The 19,521-nt window shown below is 35.1% G+C and overlaps 1 protein-coding gene across 1 annotated transcript; it reads left to right on the forward strand.

The window, feature by feature from the left end:
* The first annotated feature begins 2,578 nt into the window (after window positions 1–2,578).
* LOC107917541 (homeobox-leucine zipper protein HAT22) lies at window positions 2,579–4,412 on the forward strand. Its single transcript, XM_016846870.2, has 2 exons — window positions 2,579–3,648; window positions 3,743–4,412. The coding sequence occupies exons 1-2, from the start codon at window positions 3,256–3,258 to the stop codon at window positions 4,115–4,117; spliced, it is 768 nt and encodes a 255-aa protein (XP_016702359.2). The 5' UTR covers window positions 2,579–3,255; the 3' UTR covers window positions 4,118–4,412.
* The last annotated feature ends 15,109 nt before the right edge of the window (window positions 4,413–19,521 follow it).

The raw sequence follows: 19,521 nt of genomic DNA on the forward strand, positions 1-19,521 counted from the left end.
CCCCAAACAACAGTTAATGGAGATTACCAAAACGAGCTAATCACCCATAATCAATTTAATTTATTCTTCATTTTTTAATCTATTGAATTTTATCTTTTTATGTTGTTTTAGTTTTATTATTATAAAAACCCAAAAAATCTTTTATTTTCTATTCTTCATACTATAACTGAATTTAAGGTATTAATTAGATCTTTTAATGCTTAGGTTAGAATTGATCTAAAAACTGCCTCCATTGGGTATGATCCTCGGAGTACTCACCCACTCCGTTGTAAAACTATATTACAACTAGACCCGTATACTTGCAAATACTGCCTCATAATTCTATATTTAGTGCAATATTCACACTCTGGACGTAGTACGTCCGAAGGCGGTAACCCCTATTTCTAAATGAGACAAATTTAATCTTACTCAATGCCCTAAAATTAACCTTGAAATTCAGGAAATGAAAAAGATTCCCTATGCATCAGTTGTTGGGAGTCTTATGTATGTTCAAATATGTACGCGTCCAAATATTGTGTACATTGTTGGGATATTACGTAGATATTTAAACAACCCTGGTATGGACCATTGAATGGCAACCAAGAGGGTTATGAGGTATTTTCATAGAACGAAAGATTACATGATCACATATTGGAGGTCTGATAAGTTAAAGATCATTAGGTATACAAACTCCGTTTTGATGGAATATGGATACGATATTTTGTCACTAATATGCAAATTGTGAAAACAAATTGCAGCTTTTTATTCCAATAACAATAGGAGCACATCAAACTCAAAACACGTAAACTTTAAATTCTTGGTTGTTAAAGTAAGAGTTTAGAGTGACCATGTGTTCATAAAGCATATTGGGACAAACTTCATGATTGTGGATCCGCTTACTAAGGGACTACCACCCAAGGTTTTTCATGAGCACACTGCTCATATGGGTGTAATGTCATTTAAGGATATGTGGTTTAGTGTGAGTTTGTATTTTTAAATTATTTTATGTTATAGACACATTTTCAGTTATTTCAGTTTGTGAATATTAAGTTTATTTTCTGTAGAAATAAAGTTTATTTGATTTATTCACACTTTGATTTTGGTAAAGTTTGATCTCACTAAGATTAAGGAGGACCAGTTGGAAATAGACGTGTTTGGGTCATATTGCATGTAATTTTCATGCTACACATTCATACTTGATTTATGTCATTTGTTGTATTAAATAAATGATGGGTTTAGTTACGATATATGTAAAAAAAAAGTCGCATTGGTTCTATGTTAACATAATTAATGGATGAGATTGTTCAAAATACCTTTCAAATATGGTAGCAAAGTTTTGAGCTCATAAAGTTATATAGTGACTTGTGATTATAGAGTAATTAGTATATATATGCGGTCCAAGTGGGAGATTCTTCAAAATTATGGACATCACATATGTAATAAGAGTAATTAGAAGTTATTATTTACTATAAGAGTAATTACAAGTTATTATTTACTATCATAAAAAAAATTAGCCCAAATTAAAAGTAATCTAATTTGACTAAGGTTTATTGGGTTTTAGTTATTAAATAAACTATTGGTTAAATATTTGTAGATATTCTTGTAACTAATTTCTAATTGATGATGGGCTGATTAAAAATTAGTTTTAATGTGTATATATTAGGGTATGGTCTCTAAATTACACATACGTAACTTTTCTAATATTCCATCTTTAGAAAAAATAGACACTTTTTTCTGAATTATTTGTGTACTAATTTAGAAGATCAAAACCACAAAATCGAATATTCCAAAAAAATCAATAGATTCAAATACGTCTCCACTTTTAATTTTGTTCTTGATAATTTTACATGATAAATTTTAATTGATTAAATTTTGTATAAGAATTGTACCATACCAACAAAAAGAGATAATCCCTTGATGCTTAATCACGAGAGTATTGTGCCGGTAGGAAAGGTGGGTAGCTCATAAAGTTTATGAATGGTGCAGTAGGGCGGTTATATTAATTTGCAAATGCAATTATTTGGATACTATGATAACCACCTTGCATGGTTATGAAAATGGGAAGAGACTAATTTAGTTTTTTTAGTAGGTTTTGCGGACTTAAAAAAATAGGGCTTCCTTGCTTTTAATACACAGCGAAAAGGAAACTAGACACAATACTCAATTATCGTTTTTTGGTTTGGGAAGATAGTGCTGTGAACGTGTGGATAATGAATGTCCTTCCAGATCAATATATCAAGCCATAAATCTAAATCGATCCCGTAATGTCTTAGATATATGTTTAAAATGAATTATCACTGAGTATTCTTAACTGAGGGTTAGTTCAAATGAGTCGAGTTTTGAATAAGGGTGGACTTGAATTCATATTAAGGCTCCTCTAAACAAATAATTCCCGGATCACCATTTAAGCCGACACTTGGCGCATATATGGAAGGAAGAATATTTGGAATATTTTGGGTAAAGTTTAGTAAGAGTGTCTTATAATCTTGTTAGAGAAGTAAGGCATGAAATAGTGGGGGACATATTGGGTGGCCTGCGACTAGGTAAACATAAACAAACACACATCTGATGATGGGTCTTTATCTTAATTTCTATTATTATGAAAATATTGTCTCCTTTGATTTTCTATTGCCTCGAATTCACAATAATTGCTTAGCCATCTGATCATGCCCCTTCTCCCTTTAATTAATCACCACCCTTTTGGTGTTTTAACATTGAAAACAAAGTGATTGATTATGATGACTTATACTCAATGATTTTAAGTTAGTTTTGCTTTATAGTCAGTGTCAAAAAGGTGTGGATTTAAAGGAAAATCAGAAGAAAAGTGCAGGAAAAAAAAAAAAAAGAGGAATTGTTATTCTCTTTTATATTCTCCTATGTAATCCCCACTTTTCCATGCGATTCCACGTACGTAATCCATTTTATGAACCTTTTGCAGTGTATTCTTGGCTGTTGGTGGGATGGATGGGTTTTATTTTGCTATTTCTGGTTTTTTTTAGTTATTTTTATTGATTATGATAATACTCATTATATTTGTAATTTTGATAATAAAAAACGTTAAAAAAGAGGGAGAGAAATTAGAGAGTTTTTGTTATGAATGGTCAACCTATGAGGACATCATTCATAACCCAGATTCGTTAGTACTCTATTCATTTCCTTTTGATTAGTAATATAATTCATTCCACAGTCCCCTAAAATTAACACTTCATCTCCTCCATTTCTCTTTGAAGAAAACCCTTCTTTTCTTGGTCTCCTTAGCAGCTTTTGAGCAACACAATGGGATTTGATGATATTTGCAGCAGTGGTCTTGGTCTTGGTCTAGGTTGGAATGTTAAACGAGAAAACTTTTCACAATCGGATCATCAACAAAAGAAGAGGAAATCGTTGGTGAGAGATGAGCATTTTTTCCCATCTCTGACGTTAGGTCCATCATCAGATGATGATGCTCGTAAAGCACATGGCGACGACCAGCAAGCCTCTTCTGTCACTGCACTGTCTTCGTTTTCCAACTCCAGTGTCAAGAAAGAGGGAGATGTGGAATTCGACAGGGTTTCTTCAAGGGTTGGTGATGAAGATTATGAAGGTTGCCATAGAAAGAAACTTCGGCTTACCAAACACCAATCTGCAATCTTAGAAGATAGCTTCAAAGAGCACACCACTCTCTGTCCAGTAAGTATATCTTTATATTCATTGTTTATACACTTATTATTCAAATATTCAATGCTCTTATTTGGTATTTACTTTTTTTTTTTTTTGTAAACAGAAACAGAAGCAAGCTTTAGCCGCTAAGTTGGATCTAAGGCCAAGGCAAGTTGAAGTATGGTTCCAAAATAGGAGAGCCAGGACAAAGCTGAAACAGACTGAAGTAGATTGTGAATTACTGAAGAAATGTTGTGAAACGCTAACAGAAGAGAACAAGAGGTTGCAGGAGGAATTACAAGAGCTTAAATCATGGAAACTAACAGCATCGTATTGCATGCAGCTGCCTGCAGCAGCCACCCTCACCATGTGCCCTTCCTGTGAGAGAGTTGCCAACGGCGGCCATGGCCCTCCGGCGACGACAACGTCCATCCCTTTTACAATCGGACCCAAATCTCACTTCATCAATTCCTTATCTCACCCTTCAGCTGCCTGCTAGCCATGAAAATTAACACTGCTACCTCTTCTATTCATGGCTTATGTGTTAATTGTAGATCGTTTCATGTTTATATATATATATATATATATATGCATGTATGTAATTATGTATGGATGCATATATAAATTGAATATTAGTATATATAGTTAGCAAAATCTGAGAAGGTTTTGTCCTTCTCACCATCTCTCAAGCTATCTGAAAATTTAGTTAATTAATTAGGTCAAATTTTGTTACTAGTCATTATACTTTGCGAAAGTTGTAAATTTAGTCCTTATACTTTATTTGATCAATTTTAGTCCTGTGCTTTTCAAATTGGTCACTTTTAGTCCTTATACTTTCAAAAATTAAATTTTTAGTTCTAACCCAGACAATAGCAATTCAATTTGTTTAGTTAAAAATTTAATTATTAGTCATGTACTATGCATACAATTATAGATTTAGTCTATTTTCTCTAGGATTATTCTGAGTCTTTATACTTTTCGAATTTTGAAATTTCAATCTTGACGCAAATGATAGTCGTTAATCCATTAACTAGATTTTTAGTGAGGAATATGTAAAAAAAATAAGCTAAAATAAATTACACATATAATAATATGTTTGACGCATCAGATTTTAAAAATAGCAAAATTTTACTCAATAAATTTAACAGTTCCTATTTGGTGAGGACTAAAATTTTAAAATTTGAAAATTTGAAAAGTACAAGAAGTAAAAATGATTGAATAAAAGTATAAAAATTAAATTTATGTTATAAAATAAATAGACAAAGAGTAAAGAACAAAGAACATGGGAAAGCAAAAGAGAGAGCATATTTTATTGATCAACCGGAATGTATACAATGCTTTTCCAAAGTCTCTATTTATTGGCATAAGAAATATAAATGAAGCAGAGATATACTTCTAATGACTATTAGAATTTAAAGTATATCAAAATTTATCTAGATCTTGATGGATATCCACTTAATAAGATATTCATAACACTCCCCCTTGGATGTCTATTTGTACATAATGCATCTGGTTAAAACCTTATTAAGATAAAAAAACTTGTGGAAAAAAAAAAGAGTACACATATCTATAATACGCATAATATGCTGCCTCATTAAAAATCTTACTAGGAAAACCCAATGGGACAAAATCTCGGTTAAGGGAAAAAGAATATAGCGCATATTTACTTCCCCTTATGAAAATATCACATACTTTCTCATATTCTATGTATTCAATCTTGAATACTAGCTTTTCAAATGGCCATTTGAACATATTTGCTAAGTATTTATATCAAAATTCATATTTGCTAAGCATTTATATCAACATTCTTTTGACAGTCATAAGTGAGGAAAAATTTTGGGGGAAATATATTTTGATCTCTTCAAAAGTTTCAACAATAATCATAGCAAACTTTAATTATGATTCTTTTATAAAAACACAAATAAGTATTTTGGATTATCTTATATTCCTCTTTCAACTACTATTTACTGTGTCAAATTTACCATATATGTTCAAATTATTTCAAATCATATAAATGAACAATATCCCGAGAATTTCAATATGCTTCTGGCATACTAAATCCTTCAAAGATTTTAATATAAACTTTACTATATAGTGATTCATAAAAGGTTGTAACAACAACCATTAGACGCAAATTAAAACTTTTATGAACTTTCAATTTAATAATATATCTAAAGGTTATTACATCCACCATAAAAGAATATTATATCTTTTCACAATCATTGCCAAAGCTTAGTGAAAAACTTCATATTTTTATTCTGCTTTTGCAAAACTTCATATCTTTTCACAATCACTGGCTTTATACCTTTAGATATTTGGACTACTAGGCCAAAAACTCCACGAATTTAATTGTACTTGAGTTGTGTCTTTCTATTTTGACAAATTTATTTCATATTTATATTTCTCAATAGATTTATTCAAGATCCTCATTTTATTTCATTATTTCAACAATAATATTGGATACAAAACCATTATCGACAACTTTTATTATCGGTTTCACATTTTCTCAAATTGACATAACGTATCGAGATTTCTTTATTTTCACTATTTTAATCTTTAGTTTCAGGTACCTAAATCTCTTATGGAGTTTTACTTATTAGTTATGTCTTAGGTCTTTTCTGGAGCATCCACTATATAATCATCTAGAAAAATTATTTTTGTTTATGAGAATTTTCATATTTGGAACTTGTAACGATTTATCCTTGTTAAACTTCTGGTTCAAATTACTCTCCCCCTAACTCATTACAAGTTATATATTATTTCTCTCCCCCTAATGTCGGGAAAACTATTGAATCAAAATAGTAATCACAAATCATATCATAATTGAATCTCCAATACATTTAAAACATATAATAATACAAGGAGACTCGTAATTAATATATATTCCCAACTTGCTTTGAGTATTCACTCATCTTTGTTGTGGTGGAGCAATTAGAATATATACGCACATACACAAATTCAAAGATGAGACTCTTGACCTAAAATCAATTGTAATTGAGAGTATTTATAACTTATTGACTTGATATGTACAACACATAAATCAACATAATCTCATGTTGAAATAGAAAGTTTAGTTATCATAAGTAATGGTTTAGACATTAGCCAAAGGCGTTCAATCAATAATTTCTCTAAGCAATTATGCGCATAAATAACAAACCTTTACAAAAGTTTTTCAAACTCAATCAATAAAAGATTGATATATAAACTCATTAGTATTAGCAAGATGAATGTCCTAATTGCATGATCTAAAATTAATTATATAAACAAGCAATCTTGCAAATGATAGGTTGCAAGTTTATAACATATATGTGATTATTTTGTAGATGCATCTACTAAAATCATATAATATCAAAATAATCCACATGATGGATGAATAGGCCCATATTCATTTCAGAAATGCAAGACATTAAATATCAACTTTAGCTAGTGAGTTTCTAGTAATCAATTTTCATTGAGAACAAGCAGCAAATGAGAATTCTTCAAATTAAAGAATCTTCTGGTTCATTAATGAATGTCCATATAAATTCTTGATTAATTTTTGCATCATATATGATCCAGGATGGTCTAACTAGTCACGCCAAGTAGTAAATGCATTTGTATCAGTAAACTTCTTGTAACACCCCAACCCCAGCCTGGATATTATGGCCGAATCTGGCGATGTCAGATGGTAGTGTGTTTAAAAACTGCAGCTGGAGTTGAAAAACCATAACTTAGCTTAAAACATTTCCCGTTAGAACTCGTCATTATCTTTTATTAATTCCAAAGTCGTGGTTTTTATTCAGTCATTAGTTTTCAAAACATTATATGTTTCGGAAGCTTTTAAAAACAGTTTGTGTCCTTGTAGGTATTTTGCTAAAACACATGCATTTAAAAAAACTCGTGTTTTACCTATCTCTAGAAGATATAAAACATAAAGCAGTATAAAATCCAAATTTAAAGCAAAAACCCATAGAGGCCAATATTACAGAAAAATACCCCAAATAAAACTTTTTAAAATCTAATTAAGTACGAAACAGTGTAAAAAGGGGTCGTGTGGCCACCGTTGAGTCCACCGCCACTCTAATTCATCTAAGCCTGGGATTACCTGAATAGATAAAACAGAAGAGTGAGTTTATGAAAACTCAGTGCCTAATTCCCATATAAACAAGCAGACAGAATGCAATCATAGTCTGGGCCTAAGCCCATTTCAGTAACAATTTCAGTTTCAGTTAGGGCCTTAGCCCATTACAATACAGAAGCAGTCATGCATTTGGGCCTTGGCCCATTATAGTATCAATATTTAGTACAGTAATAGATATACAGTATCAAATCCTACCGGGCCAGCCTCTACACTCTAACTTCATCCAACCCTACACTCAATGTGGGGATATAATCAACCCACCCATCCCTACACTCCAAAAAGTACCGAATGCGACACTAAACAGTAGCTGGCAATTGAGCTGCCAGTGAATTAGGCTCGAGCCCTTTCAGTACACTTCCTCCGATTAATATAAACCCCCAACCCAATGTAATGCAATATATAAATATAACATGCTATAACATAATATCATGAATGTAATTAGGGCGTACAATATCAAATCAGTGGGATATCATCATACTTTTTCCATATCAGTCATACAGTCATTTTAGCCAATTAGGGGTCTAGGTAAGCTTACCGACCCTACAGTAGGTTCACAGTCGACTTGGGTGACCCGTGCAACCTTAGCAATCTAACAATAAAAATGGGCCCAAAAGCCCATGTTGTTTGCCCGTGGGGGCCCATAAACCAGTGTGGCCTACACGGCTCAAAATGTCCTTGGCCGTGTGGATCACACAGCCTGGCCCTAAATATCCCACACGCCAGTGTGGTTCGCCCGTTTGGTTCACCCATGTGGTCTCACACGCCCGTGTTGTCCATACGGCCCAATTTGGTTTGACCCATATATCACATGCGACCAGCCTCGTTAATCACAAGCCCGTGTTCGATCACACGGCCTACCACAAGGGTGGCCACACGCCCTTGTGGCGTCGACAGTCACAGTTTTCAGTTTTTCGCCAATTTCCACTTTCAGAGTTGTGTTTACACACTTGAACCGTTTTCAATGCGATTACACTCCTGAGCACTCCAATACCTATCAATTGATCGATAAACACTAGATTAATCCCTTGATATGCATTCAAACTGAATTGAATTCGAAGCATTCATCTTATTACACAATATCCAAACTTACCCTCGACACTTCGAACGCTTCGACTAAGGTTCCACTCGCGACTAGTCTCTTTCTCCAAGATCCACTACTACCTAACAAGATAAAAGAATACTAATTAGAACCCTAACAAATAAAATTTTACCAAACACCAAAAACTTGCTTACTAAAACCATGCGAAGAATCGTCAAGGAAAAGGCAGAAAGTACTATTGTTGTGGGATGGGGAGATAAATTTGAGAATGGGAGAAGATAAAGAACAAAAAGGAAAATTTTGGCACTCAGTAATACAGAACAATATCTCGAGAGCACTTTAGGAAGGGGCGTCCAAGCAGAGCAAAGAAGTAGCTACCAAAATTTAGAAAGAAAACAAATAAGACTCGGCTAAAGAAAAATATGAGAAAAACGTTCAAGATTTTTAACAAGGGGAAGAAAGAATACCAATTGGAATTTCGGCAGCAACAAAGAGGTTGAGGGAGAAAAACGACACAGAAAGTTGGGAGTATGAGAGGAGGAGAGCCGAAACTTGCCACTACCCAAATTGGGATGATTTGAAACTTATCCATCCCTTATTTTTCTCCCCAAATCACTCCAACACCTCCTCACAACCGTCCACTACAATCCCCTCAACAACTGAATTCAAACCCCACTTAAACATTATAGAATTTCAGTCCAACTACAACACTCATACGGCACAAGCAGTAAAAATAAATCTCTTGTTTGCGCAAGGACTCAAACTTCAAACCTCCTACTCATTTGCTCTCTACTTAACCACCAGATCAATAAGCTTATTTTTACATATTTTACCCACATTTAATTATAAGCCTACTGATTAAAGATAGGGCTTTATTCATAAAAATACCAAAATTTGCCCAAACTAAGGCTTGAACTTAAGACCCCTCAGACACTTTCTAGAACACTTAACCACTGTGGTAGACATATATTTATGTCACAAACATACAAAAATAAATATATAAGAGATTTTGGGGCGTTACAACTCTACCCTCTAAAAGAAAATTTTGGCCTCGAAATTTTACCTGATCTGAACAAATGAGAATACTGCTGACGCATCGCGTCCTCAGGCTCCCGCGTGGCCTCTTCAGTGTTATAATTACGCCATATAACTTTAACCAGTAGAATGGATTTTCTTCTTAGAATCTTTACGTCACGATCCAAAATCTGAATTAGCTCTTCCTCGAAATTTAGATCTGGCCTAACCTCGATCTCTTCAATAGGAACAATATGCATGGGATCCTAACGGTAGTACCTCAACATCGAGACATGGAGCACGTTGTGAATCTGATCCAATTCTGGAGGTAACTCCAATTGGTAGGCAACTGGTCCCACTCATTTCAGTACGCGATAGGGTCTGATAAATCTAGGGCTCAGCTTGCCCTTACGACCAAACCTCAGAACCTTCTTCTATGGCTAGACTTTAAGAAAAATAAAGTTTCCCATAGAATACTTGATTTCACATCGTTTCAAATCTGCATAGGAATTTTGTCTATCTAATGCCGCTTTTAGTCGATCTCGAATTAACCTAAATTTATCCTCGGTATCAGAAACTAGATTAGGGCCCAAAACACACCGCTCACCTAACTCAGTCCAACATGAAGGTGTGCGACACTTACGACCATATAATGCCTCGTAAGGTGCCATTTGTATGCTAGACTAATAGTTATTGCTATAAGCAAGCTCTACTAGTGGCAGGTAATCCTTCCAACTGCCTCAGAAGTCAATGAGACAGATCCTCAACATATCTTCCAGTATTTGAATCACCCTCTCAGATTGACCATCTGTTTGAGGATGAAACGCAGTACTGAAGTCTAACCTTGTACCCAGAGCTTCATGTAGCTTCTTCCAAAATCGAGACGTGAAGCAAGGATCCCTATCAGAGATGACTGAAACAGGTACCCCATTTAGTCTCACTGTCTCAGACACATACAGTTTAGCTAGCTTCTGTAGAGAGTAGTCAATATGAACTGGTATGAAATAGGCGGACTTGGTCAACTGATCCACTATAACCCGCACTGAATCCTTCTTAATGGTGTGAGGGGCAACACACTAACGAAGTCCGTAGTCATTCTCTCCCACTTCCAAAGTGGAATCTTAACTGGTTGTAACAAACCCAAAGGTAACTGATGCTCAGCCTTAACCTACTACCATGTTAGGCACTTAGCCACAAATTCGGTAACTTCTCATTTAAGACCTAGCCACCAGTATAACTCACGTAGGTCACGGTACATCTTATTTCCGCCAGGATGCATAGCATAAAAGCTACTATATGCCTCTCTCAATATCGATTGCCTTAATTCAGTATCTTTCGATACACAGATTTTCCCACGAAAATAGAGTACCCCTTCGCTATTCAGTCCAAAATCCACAGTATTCCCACTCTCAACCTGTCGGAAGTAAAGGCCCAAAGACTCGTCCTCTATCGATTTACCCTTAATTTGTTCTATCCATGTCGGTTTAACCTGAAGTTCGGCCAATAGACTACCATCTTCAAATAAACTGAGGCAAGCAAACATTACCCTCATATCAGTCATAACCCTACAGCTCAGTGCGTCGGCCACCACATTGACCTTACCAGGGTGGTATTCAATCATACAATCATAATCTTTAAGCAGCTTAATCCATCTACGCTGCCTAAGATTCAGTTCCTTCTGAGTGAAGAGGTGCTTGAGGCTCTTATGATCAATGTAGATGATACACTTCTCACCATACAAGTAATGCCTTCAGATTTTCAGTGTGAATACCACAACAGCCAACTCCAAGTCATGCGTTAGATAATTTGCCTCATGCGTCTTAAGCTGACGAGACGCATACGCTACCACCTTACCCTCTTGCATCAACACACATCCTAAACTGACATGTGATACATCACTGTAAATAGTAAACTCTTTTTCAGACTCTGGCTGTATCAAAACAAGGCCTTAGTTAGTACAGTCTTAAACTTCTCAAAGCTCTCTTGTTGTGCAACAGTCTAGTTAAATGGCATACCCTTATGTAGCAGCTTATTCAAGAGTGCTGCAATCAGTGAAAAACCCTCTACAAATTGTTGATTATACCCTGCCAGTCCCAAAAAACTGCGAATCTCAGATACAGTCTTAAGCTGCTTCTAATCCAAGACAGCCTCAACCTTTTAAGGATTAACTCTAATCCCTTCAGCAGAAACCACATATCCTAGAAATGTTACTTCACGTAACTAGAACTCACATTTATTGAACTTGGCATACAGTTGTTTCTCTCGCAGAATTTGTAGAACCACTCTGAGATGTTCATCATGTTCATCCTCGATCTTCAAATAAACTAGTATGTCATCAATAAATACCACCACGAATTGATCTAGATAGGGATGGAAAACTCAGTTCATCAGATCTATAAAAGCTACCGGTGCATTAGTTAGTCCAAATGGCATTACTAGGAACTCGAAGTGACCATAACAAGTCTTAAACGCTGTCTTATGCACATCAGCCTCTTTAAGTCTCAACTGGTGATACCCTGATCAGAGATCAATTTTAGAAAAAAATCGAAGCTCTTCAGAACTGGTCAAACATATCATCTATCCTTGGTAGAGGGTATTTATTCTTTATGGTCATCTTGTTTGGTTACTGGTAACCAATACACATTCGCATGGATTCATCCTTCTTTTTCATGAATAGAATCGGTGCTCCCCACGAAGACACACTAGGATAGATGAACCTACGATCCAGAAGCTCTTGAATCTAAGCCTTAAGCTCTACGAGCTCCTTCAGTGCCATTCTATAAGGGACGATGGACACTGGAGATGTATCAGGAAGGAGCTCAATCCTAAATTCTACTTCACGATTCGGAGGTAACTCAGGTAGCTCTTCAGGAAAAGCATCCGGAAAGTCCTTAACTATCCTGATATCCTTAAACTGATGTAGACCAAATACGCCTCACATCCCTTATGAACCAACTTTTTCACCCTCAGTGCAGAAATCACATTCGATAAGTAGTTTCGATGTTCCCCAATTACGACTACCTCGCTATCCTCTCTGTTCTTAGTACAACCCTTTTTGTGGTACAATCTAAGCTCACTCGGTGCTTGGCCAACCAATCCATTCCTAGTATCAGATCAAGCTCTCCAAAAGGCAGTTCTATCAAATCAGCCAGAAAGATAGCCCATTGAACCTCTAGAGGAACATCTCTAAATAGTTTGTTAACCCTTATTGACTACCTCAATAAACTCAGTACAGTGACCTCACTCGTAGTGCTCTCAACCAGTATACCTACGTTTTCAGATGTGGTACAAGCTATATAGAAGTGAGTGGATCCTATATCTATTAGTGCAATATAAGGTACATTATAAATAAAGAACGTATCCGTAATGACATTCGGAGCATCTCCATCCACTCGGCGACGTGCAGCATTAACTAGAGTCGACTGCCTTACCTTAGTATGTGCAGCACCTCTTCTCGGTGCTTTCTAAACACGGCCCAAACCATTCCCACCTCTGGCATGACCACAACATCTCTGTGGCTGCTGAACTACCCTCGGTGGTGGTACAGTATCCATGCCAGAAGCTTGCATCTGATCGAACCTTTGCAGACACTCTCTAATATAGTGCTCTAATAAACTGCACCTCAAACAAACCCCAGTTCTTTTCCAACACTCGCCCTGATGGCGTCTACTACAATCAATACGTGGCGGCTGTCCAGTAGCAACAATAGGAGCCCCAACTCTTATTGGCCCATCAACCCTGGTCTTTTTCTTAGGCCTTTGAACAAAACTTGAAAGCTCCTACTCCCTCTTGCTTCTACCTCTCTCTCGGTTCTGGCGCTTAGCACACTTCGCTTCATCGACGATCTTTACTTTATCAACCAGTGCAGCAAAGTCTCGCTCCCTCTATAGAGCTATCAAAACCCTCAGATTATCCGCTATGAGGCCGAATTTCTAAGACTAAGCCGCTATGCGCGAGGTATGGTGGCGATTGAGTATGAGCGATGTGTTCGCTTCGAGGATGGCTTCAGGGATAATCTGAGGGTTTTTAAGCCCGAACGACTGGCACCCACATACTTTCCCTGGAAAGCGGTCTTAAAATATTACCAGGACAGTCGTTCGGGCTGAGTGCCCTTCTTAACAGTAAGTCACCACTAATATGCCTCATCATGTAGCAGCGATTTATCACCCTTTAATTTTTGCTCGAGGGTGCAGTCCAAATCGTCCATAATCCTCTCTGTGGCCTCTATTTAATACTCAGCCACTTTAGGGGCAACTCTAACAATACCCTTGAAAAGCTCAGCTCTATTAGACCGGAGTCGTTCCGTAACTGACTCGCAGCCTCCAGCTCCAGTATTAAGCCCAGCGACCCTCTCTAAGATCCTTGACATAGCCTGGGACAGTGCTTCGTCCCTAACCGCTCGATCATGAGACTTAGTCTCGGTCATAGGTAAAATCGGCATCTCATTAGTATCCAAATTAAGCAGGTTTTCAGAAGATGAGGACCCTGCTCGAGCCTCTCTACGGCTTCTACCATGGCCTCTTGTACTACGTTCGCGAGTACCTCTGGTGCATCTAATTGCATTTTATCTGTATTAATAGTTTTATGTATCAATTTACAGTTCCATTATTTATTAACAAATATTTTATGAAAATAGTATATGAAGTGTATAGTTTGTTTCATACATCACAGTGTCAATCTATGTCCATCAGTCTTACTACAGTATCAGTATACACTAACTTAAGTGTTTTCAGTACAATCAATCTATAGTAGTTTCGGTACATACTATCTACAGCATTTTCAGTTTATAAATAGATAACGGTTCAGAGAACTTACGGGATCAATGCTGGAGACTCGATGTATCACACATTCGGTAAAAACATTTCAAATCATTAGAAATTAGTTTTTAAAAAATTTAACCTTAAAAACCCAAATCTACAGCTGAGTTTTGCAAACCTGGCTCTGATACCACTAAATGTAACACCGCAAACCTAACCTGAATGTTATGGCCGAATCTGGCGATGTCACATAGTAGTGTGTTTAAAAATTGTAGCTGGAGTTGAAAAATCGTAACTTGGCTTAAAATATTTCCTGTTAGAACTCGTCATTATCTTTTATTAATTCCAAAGTTGTAGTTTTTATTCAGTCGTTAGTTTTCAAAACATTATACGTTACGGAAGCTTTTAAAAACAGTTTGTGTCCTTGTTGGTATTTTGCTAAAACACATGAATTAAAAAAAACCTGTGTTTTACCTATGTCTGGCAGATATAAAACATCAAGCAATATAAAATCCAAATTTAAAGAAAAAACCCATAGAGGCCAATCTTATAGTAAAATATCCCAAATAAAACTTTTAAAAATCTAATTAAGTACGAAACAGTGTAAAAAGGGGTCGTGTAGCCACCGCTGAGTCCTTCCTGCTCCGATACGCCTAAGTCTAGGGATTACCTAAACAGATAAAATAAAAGGGTGAGTTTATGAAAACTCAGTGTGTAATTCCCATAGAAACAAGCAGACAAAATGCAATTATAGTCTGGGCCTAAATCCATTTCAGTGACAGTTTCAATTTCAGTGAAGGCCTTAGCCCATTACAATACAAAAGCAGTCATGCATTTGAGCCTTAGCCTATTACAGTATCAATATTCAGTATAATAATAGATATACAGTATCAAATCCTACCCAGCCAGCCTCTACACTCCAACTCCGTCCAACCCCATACTCCATGTGGGGATATAATCAACCCACCCATCCCTACACTCTAAAAAGTATTGAACACGGCACTAAACAATAGCTAGCAGCTGAGTTGCCAGTGAATTAGGCTCGAGGCCTTTCAGTACACTTCCTCCAATTAATATAAACCCCTAACCCAATGCAATGCAATATATAAGTATAACATGCTATAACATAATATCATGAATGTAATCAGGGCATACAGTATGAAATCAATGGGACATCATCATACTTTTTCCATATCAGTCATACAGTTATTTCAGTCAATTAGGGGTCTAGGTAAGTTTACCGACCCTACAGTAAGTCCCCAATCAACTCGGGCGACCCATGCAACCTTAGCAATCTAACAGTAAAAATGGGCCCACAAGCCCATGTTGTTTGCCCGTGTGGCCCACACGGCCCAAAATGGCCTAGGTCGTGTGGATCACACAGTCTGGCCCCAAAGATCCCACATGTCTGTGTAGTCTACACGGCCCAATTCGGTCTGACCCATGTATCACTCACAGCCAACCTCGTCGATCACACACTCGTGTTCGGTCACAAGGCCTACCACACGGGCGGCCACACGCCTGTGTGGCGTCAACAGTCATATTTTTCGGCTTTTTATTGATTTCCACTTTTGAAGTTATGTGTACACACCTGAACCGTTTTCGATGCGATTGCACTCCTGAGCACTCCAATACCTATCAATTGATTGATAAACACTAGATTAATCCTTTGATACGCATTCAAACCAAATTGAATTGAAGCATTCTTCTTATTACCTAACATCCAAACTTACCCTCGACACTTCGAATGCTTCGACTAAGGTTCCACTCGCGACTGGTCTCTTTCTCTAAGATCTGCTGCTACCCAACAAGATAAATGAATACTAATTAGAACCTTAACGAATAAAATTTTACCAAACACCAGAAACTTGATTACTGAAACCACGCGAAGAATCGTCAAGGAAGAGGCAGAAAATACTATTTTCGTGGGATGGGGAGATAAATTTCAGAGGGGAAGAAGATAAAGAACAAAAAGGGAAATTTTGGCACTCAGTAATACATAACAATATCTCGAGAGTACTTTAGGAAGGGGCATCCAAGCAGAGAAAAGAAGTAGCAGCCAAAATTTAGGAAGAAAACAAATAAGATTCGGCTAAAGAAAAAGATGAGAAAAACGTTCAAGATTTTCAGCAAAGGGAAGAAAAAATACCAATTAGAATTTCGACAACAACAATGAGGTTGAGGGAGAAAAACGACAGTAAGTGGGGAAGAAAAGCAAAAGAAAACAGCAGAGACGATATGGGAAAAACACTCGGCAGAGAAAACAAGGAAGTAGAAGGGAAATCTGACAGAAAGTTGGGAGTTTGAGAGGAGGAAAGCCGAAACTTGCCACTACCCAAATTGGGATGATTTGAAATTCATCTATCCTTTATTTTTCTCCCCAAATCACTCCAACACCACCCCCCAACCGTCTACCACATTCCCCTCAACAACTGAATTCAAACCCCACTCAAACACTACAGAATTTCGGTCAAACTACAACACCCACACGGCACAAGTAGTAAAAATAAACCCCTTATTTGGGCAAGGACTCAAACTCCAGACCTCCTGCTCCTTTGCTCTCCATTTAACCACTAGACCAATAGGCTTATTTTTACATATTTTACCCACATTTAATTATAAGCCTACTGATCAGAGATAGGACTCTATTCATAAAAATACTAAAATTTGCCCAAACTAAGGCTTGAACTTAAGACCCTTCAGACACTTCCCCAAACACTTAACCACTGAGGCAGACATATATTTATGTCACAAACATACGAAAATAAATATATAAGAGATTTTTGGCGTTACACTTCTAGTTTATTTTAACATGCATTTCAATTGTACTAATAATGTCAATATAAATTTGACAAAGTGATACTTTTACTATCATTCATTTTACTTTGTATCCATATATAAGTACTATTATGACATTTACTACTAGAAATGTCAAATGTGAAGTTTATAATGCCACTAAGTCAACAAAATAAATATAATTTCCAAACAATTATATGCAATATTCACTTCAGGGAATATGCCAAAATCTTTAAATGTCTAAAAGTAATAATTATAAAATTTATTATATTTATTGTAGACATTCACTTCAAAGAATGTGCAAAAAGCAATTTAGACAATAATATAAGCATATATCATATTTTTTACCAATAAGATTATATAGATATGATTTGCTTCAAGGAATGATAAATTAGTATAAAGCATTGAGCATTCTGTACTAAGAATAAATGTTTGGCACCATTTTGAATCATCCATCTTCTTCTTATCTATTTTTCAATAATGACAATAAGATAAATTTTCATAATTGTTATGAATTGCTACATTCACTTCAGGGAATGGAGCAAAACTGGTGAAACAAATAACTCATTAATTTGTTTATCCATAATGAAATATGAGATCAATTCAAAATACTTTTAATGCCCTTTTAACAAGAGTTTTGCATAATCAATTAACTAACAAGAATAACTGCCTAGGTCATGTATAGAAACAAGCCTAAATTAAATATATCCATAAAAATCACATCTCAAATATAAAAATATGATATAATTAAAAACTAGCAATTTTTTTCTTTCATAATCATCATCATAAACATGCATGAAATTTAATTTAAAATCCAACCATTCATGCTCATAGAACTTTTCATTTACAATTGCTCATGTCATTTTTCTAAATAATTAACACATGGAATAATATAAAACGTATGAACTTACTACCTTTAACAATTCTTTGAACTAAATCAAATCCAAATAATCATAAAACTCATTGGTTTATTAACACAAATTTGCATACTAGATATGTTTTAATCAAATGTATTATTTAATTATAAAACCTACTATAGTGACATAAACAAATTAGTTAATATTCATTTTCATGAACAAATAAGATGCTTAAAACAATATGTAACTCATGTAATCAAAACTTAAAAAGAAGACCATATCAAATATTTAAACCATATATCAAGTAGATTTAATATTTAGAGATGTGCCTTTTTTTTTTTTTTTTGCCTTGAGTCTTGACGATTTTATCAAGAAGTTAGAAAATTAAACTCTAGTAGTAGATTTGGAATCCAATCAAAATCTATTAATACCAAACTTTGAGAGTGGATCTTATTTTCCAGGTGTCCAACAGGTACATAACCAATGACTTTTCACAAATAAGTTTTCTATCTTGCAAGTTCTCATCAGTAATATTTTTCCACGTAATTTTAATTGAGAACTTATTCTGAATATTGTAGAGTTATACTTACAGTTTAAAAAAAATTGCAACTTCAGGTGCATCCAACCATAACAAGCTTTAGATAGAATTAACATATTCTATTGCTCATAAGTAGATCTTTCACAGTCAAATATTTTATTTTCAATCTCTTAATGGGGATGATGACAAAAGAATATCACAAAGATAGTCACAGTCAATTCAATTTAATAACAAGAGTAATCAATAACTCAATCCTCCTTTTTTTTCATCCTTTCAAAATAGATATTTATAGCAATAGTGATTCATATGAAATATAATATTTTCTTCATTTACAATCTCAATATGATATACATTATAATGAATATTTTTTAAAAGTAATGTATTAACCATCACAAATTTTGTGTTTTTTAGATATTGGTATATTAGCTCTTCTAGGGCTTTCAACTATTTTGTACTATCAAATGTTGGATAAGATTTATTTGTTTCAGTACCAAATAAGATAAATATTTTTTATCTGTAATGATAGAATTCATTACTACATTGTCATATCATTCCTCAAAAGAATATTAATAGAAACAAAATATTTGAGCATACACTACATATGTGGCCAATAACATATGTTATCACATTGATAACATAAATTATATTTATCTTTTGAAGATTTATCTTGAGAACTATTATTATTCTCTTATTTATTACTATATTCCCACTTTAGTGGTCCATGATTATATATTTTATTTATATTTTCATTGATTAATATACATTTTTATCCTTTTTTAACT

The sequence above is a fragment of the Gossypium hirsutum genome, chromosome A01 (genome assembly GCF_007990345.1).
Source record: "Gossypium hirsutum isolate 1008001.06 chromosome A01, Gossypium_hirsutum_v2.1, whole genome shotgun sequence".
NCBI classification, from domain to species: domain Eukaryota; kingdom Viridiplantae; phylum Streptophyta; class Magnoliopsida; order Malvales; family Malvaceae; genus Gossypium; species Gossypium hirsutum.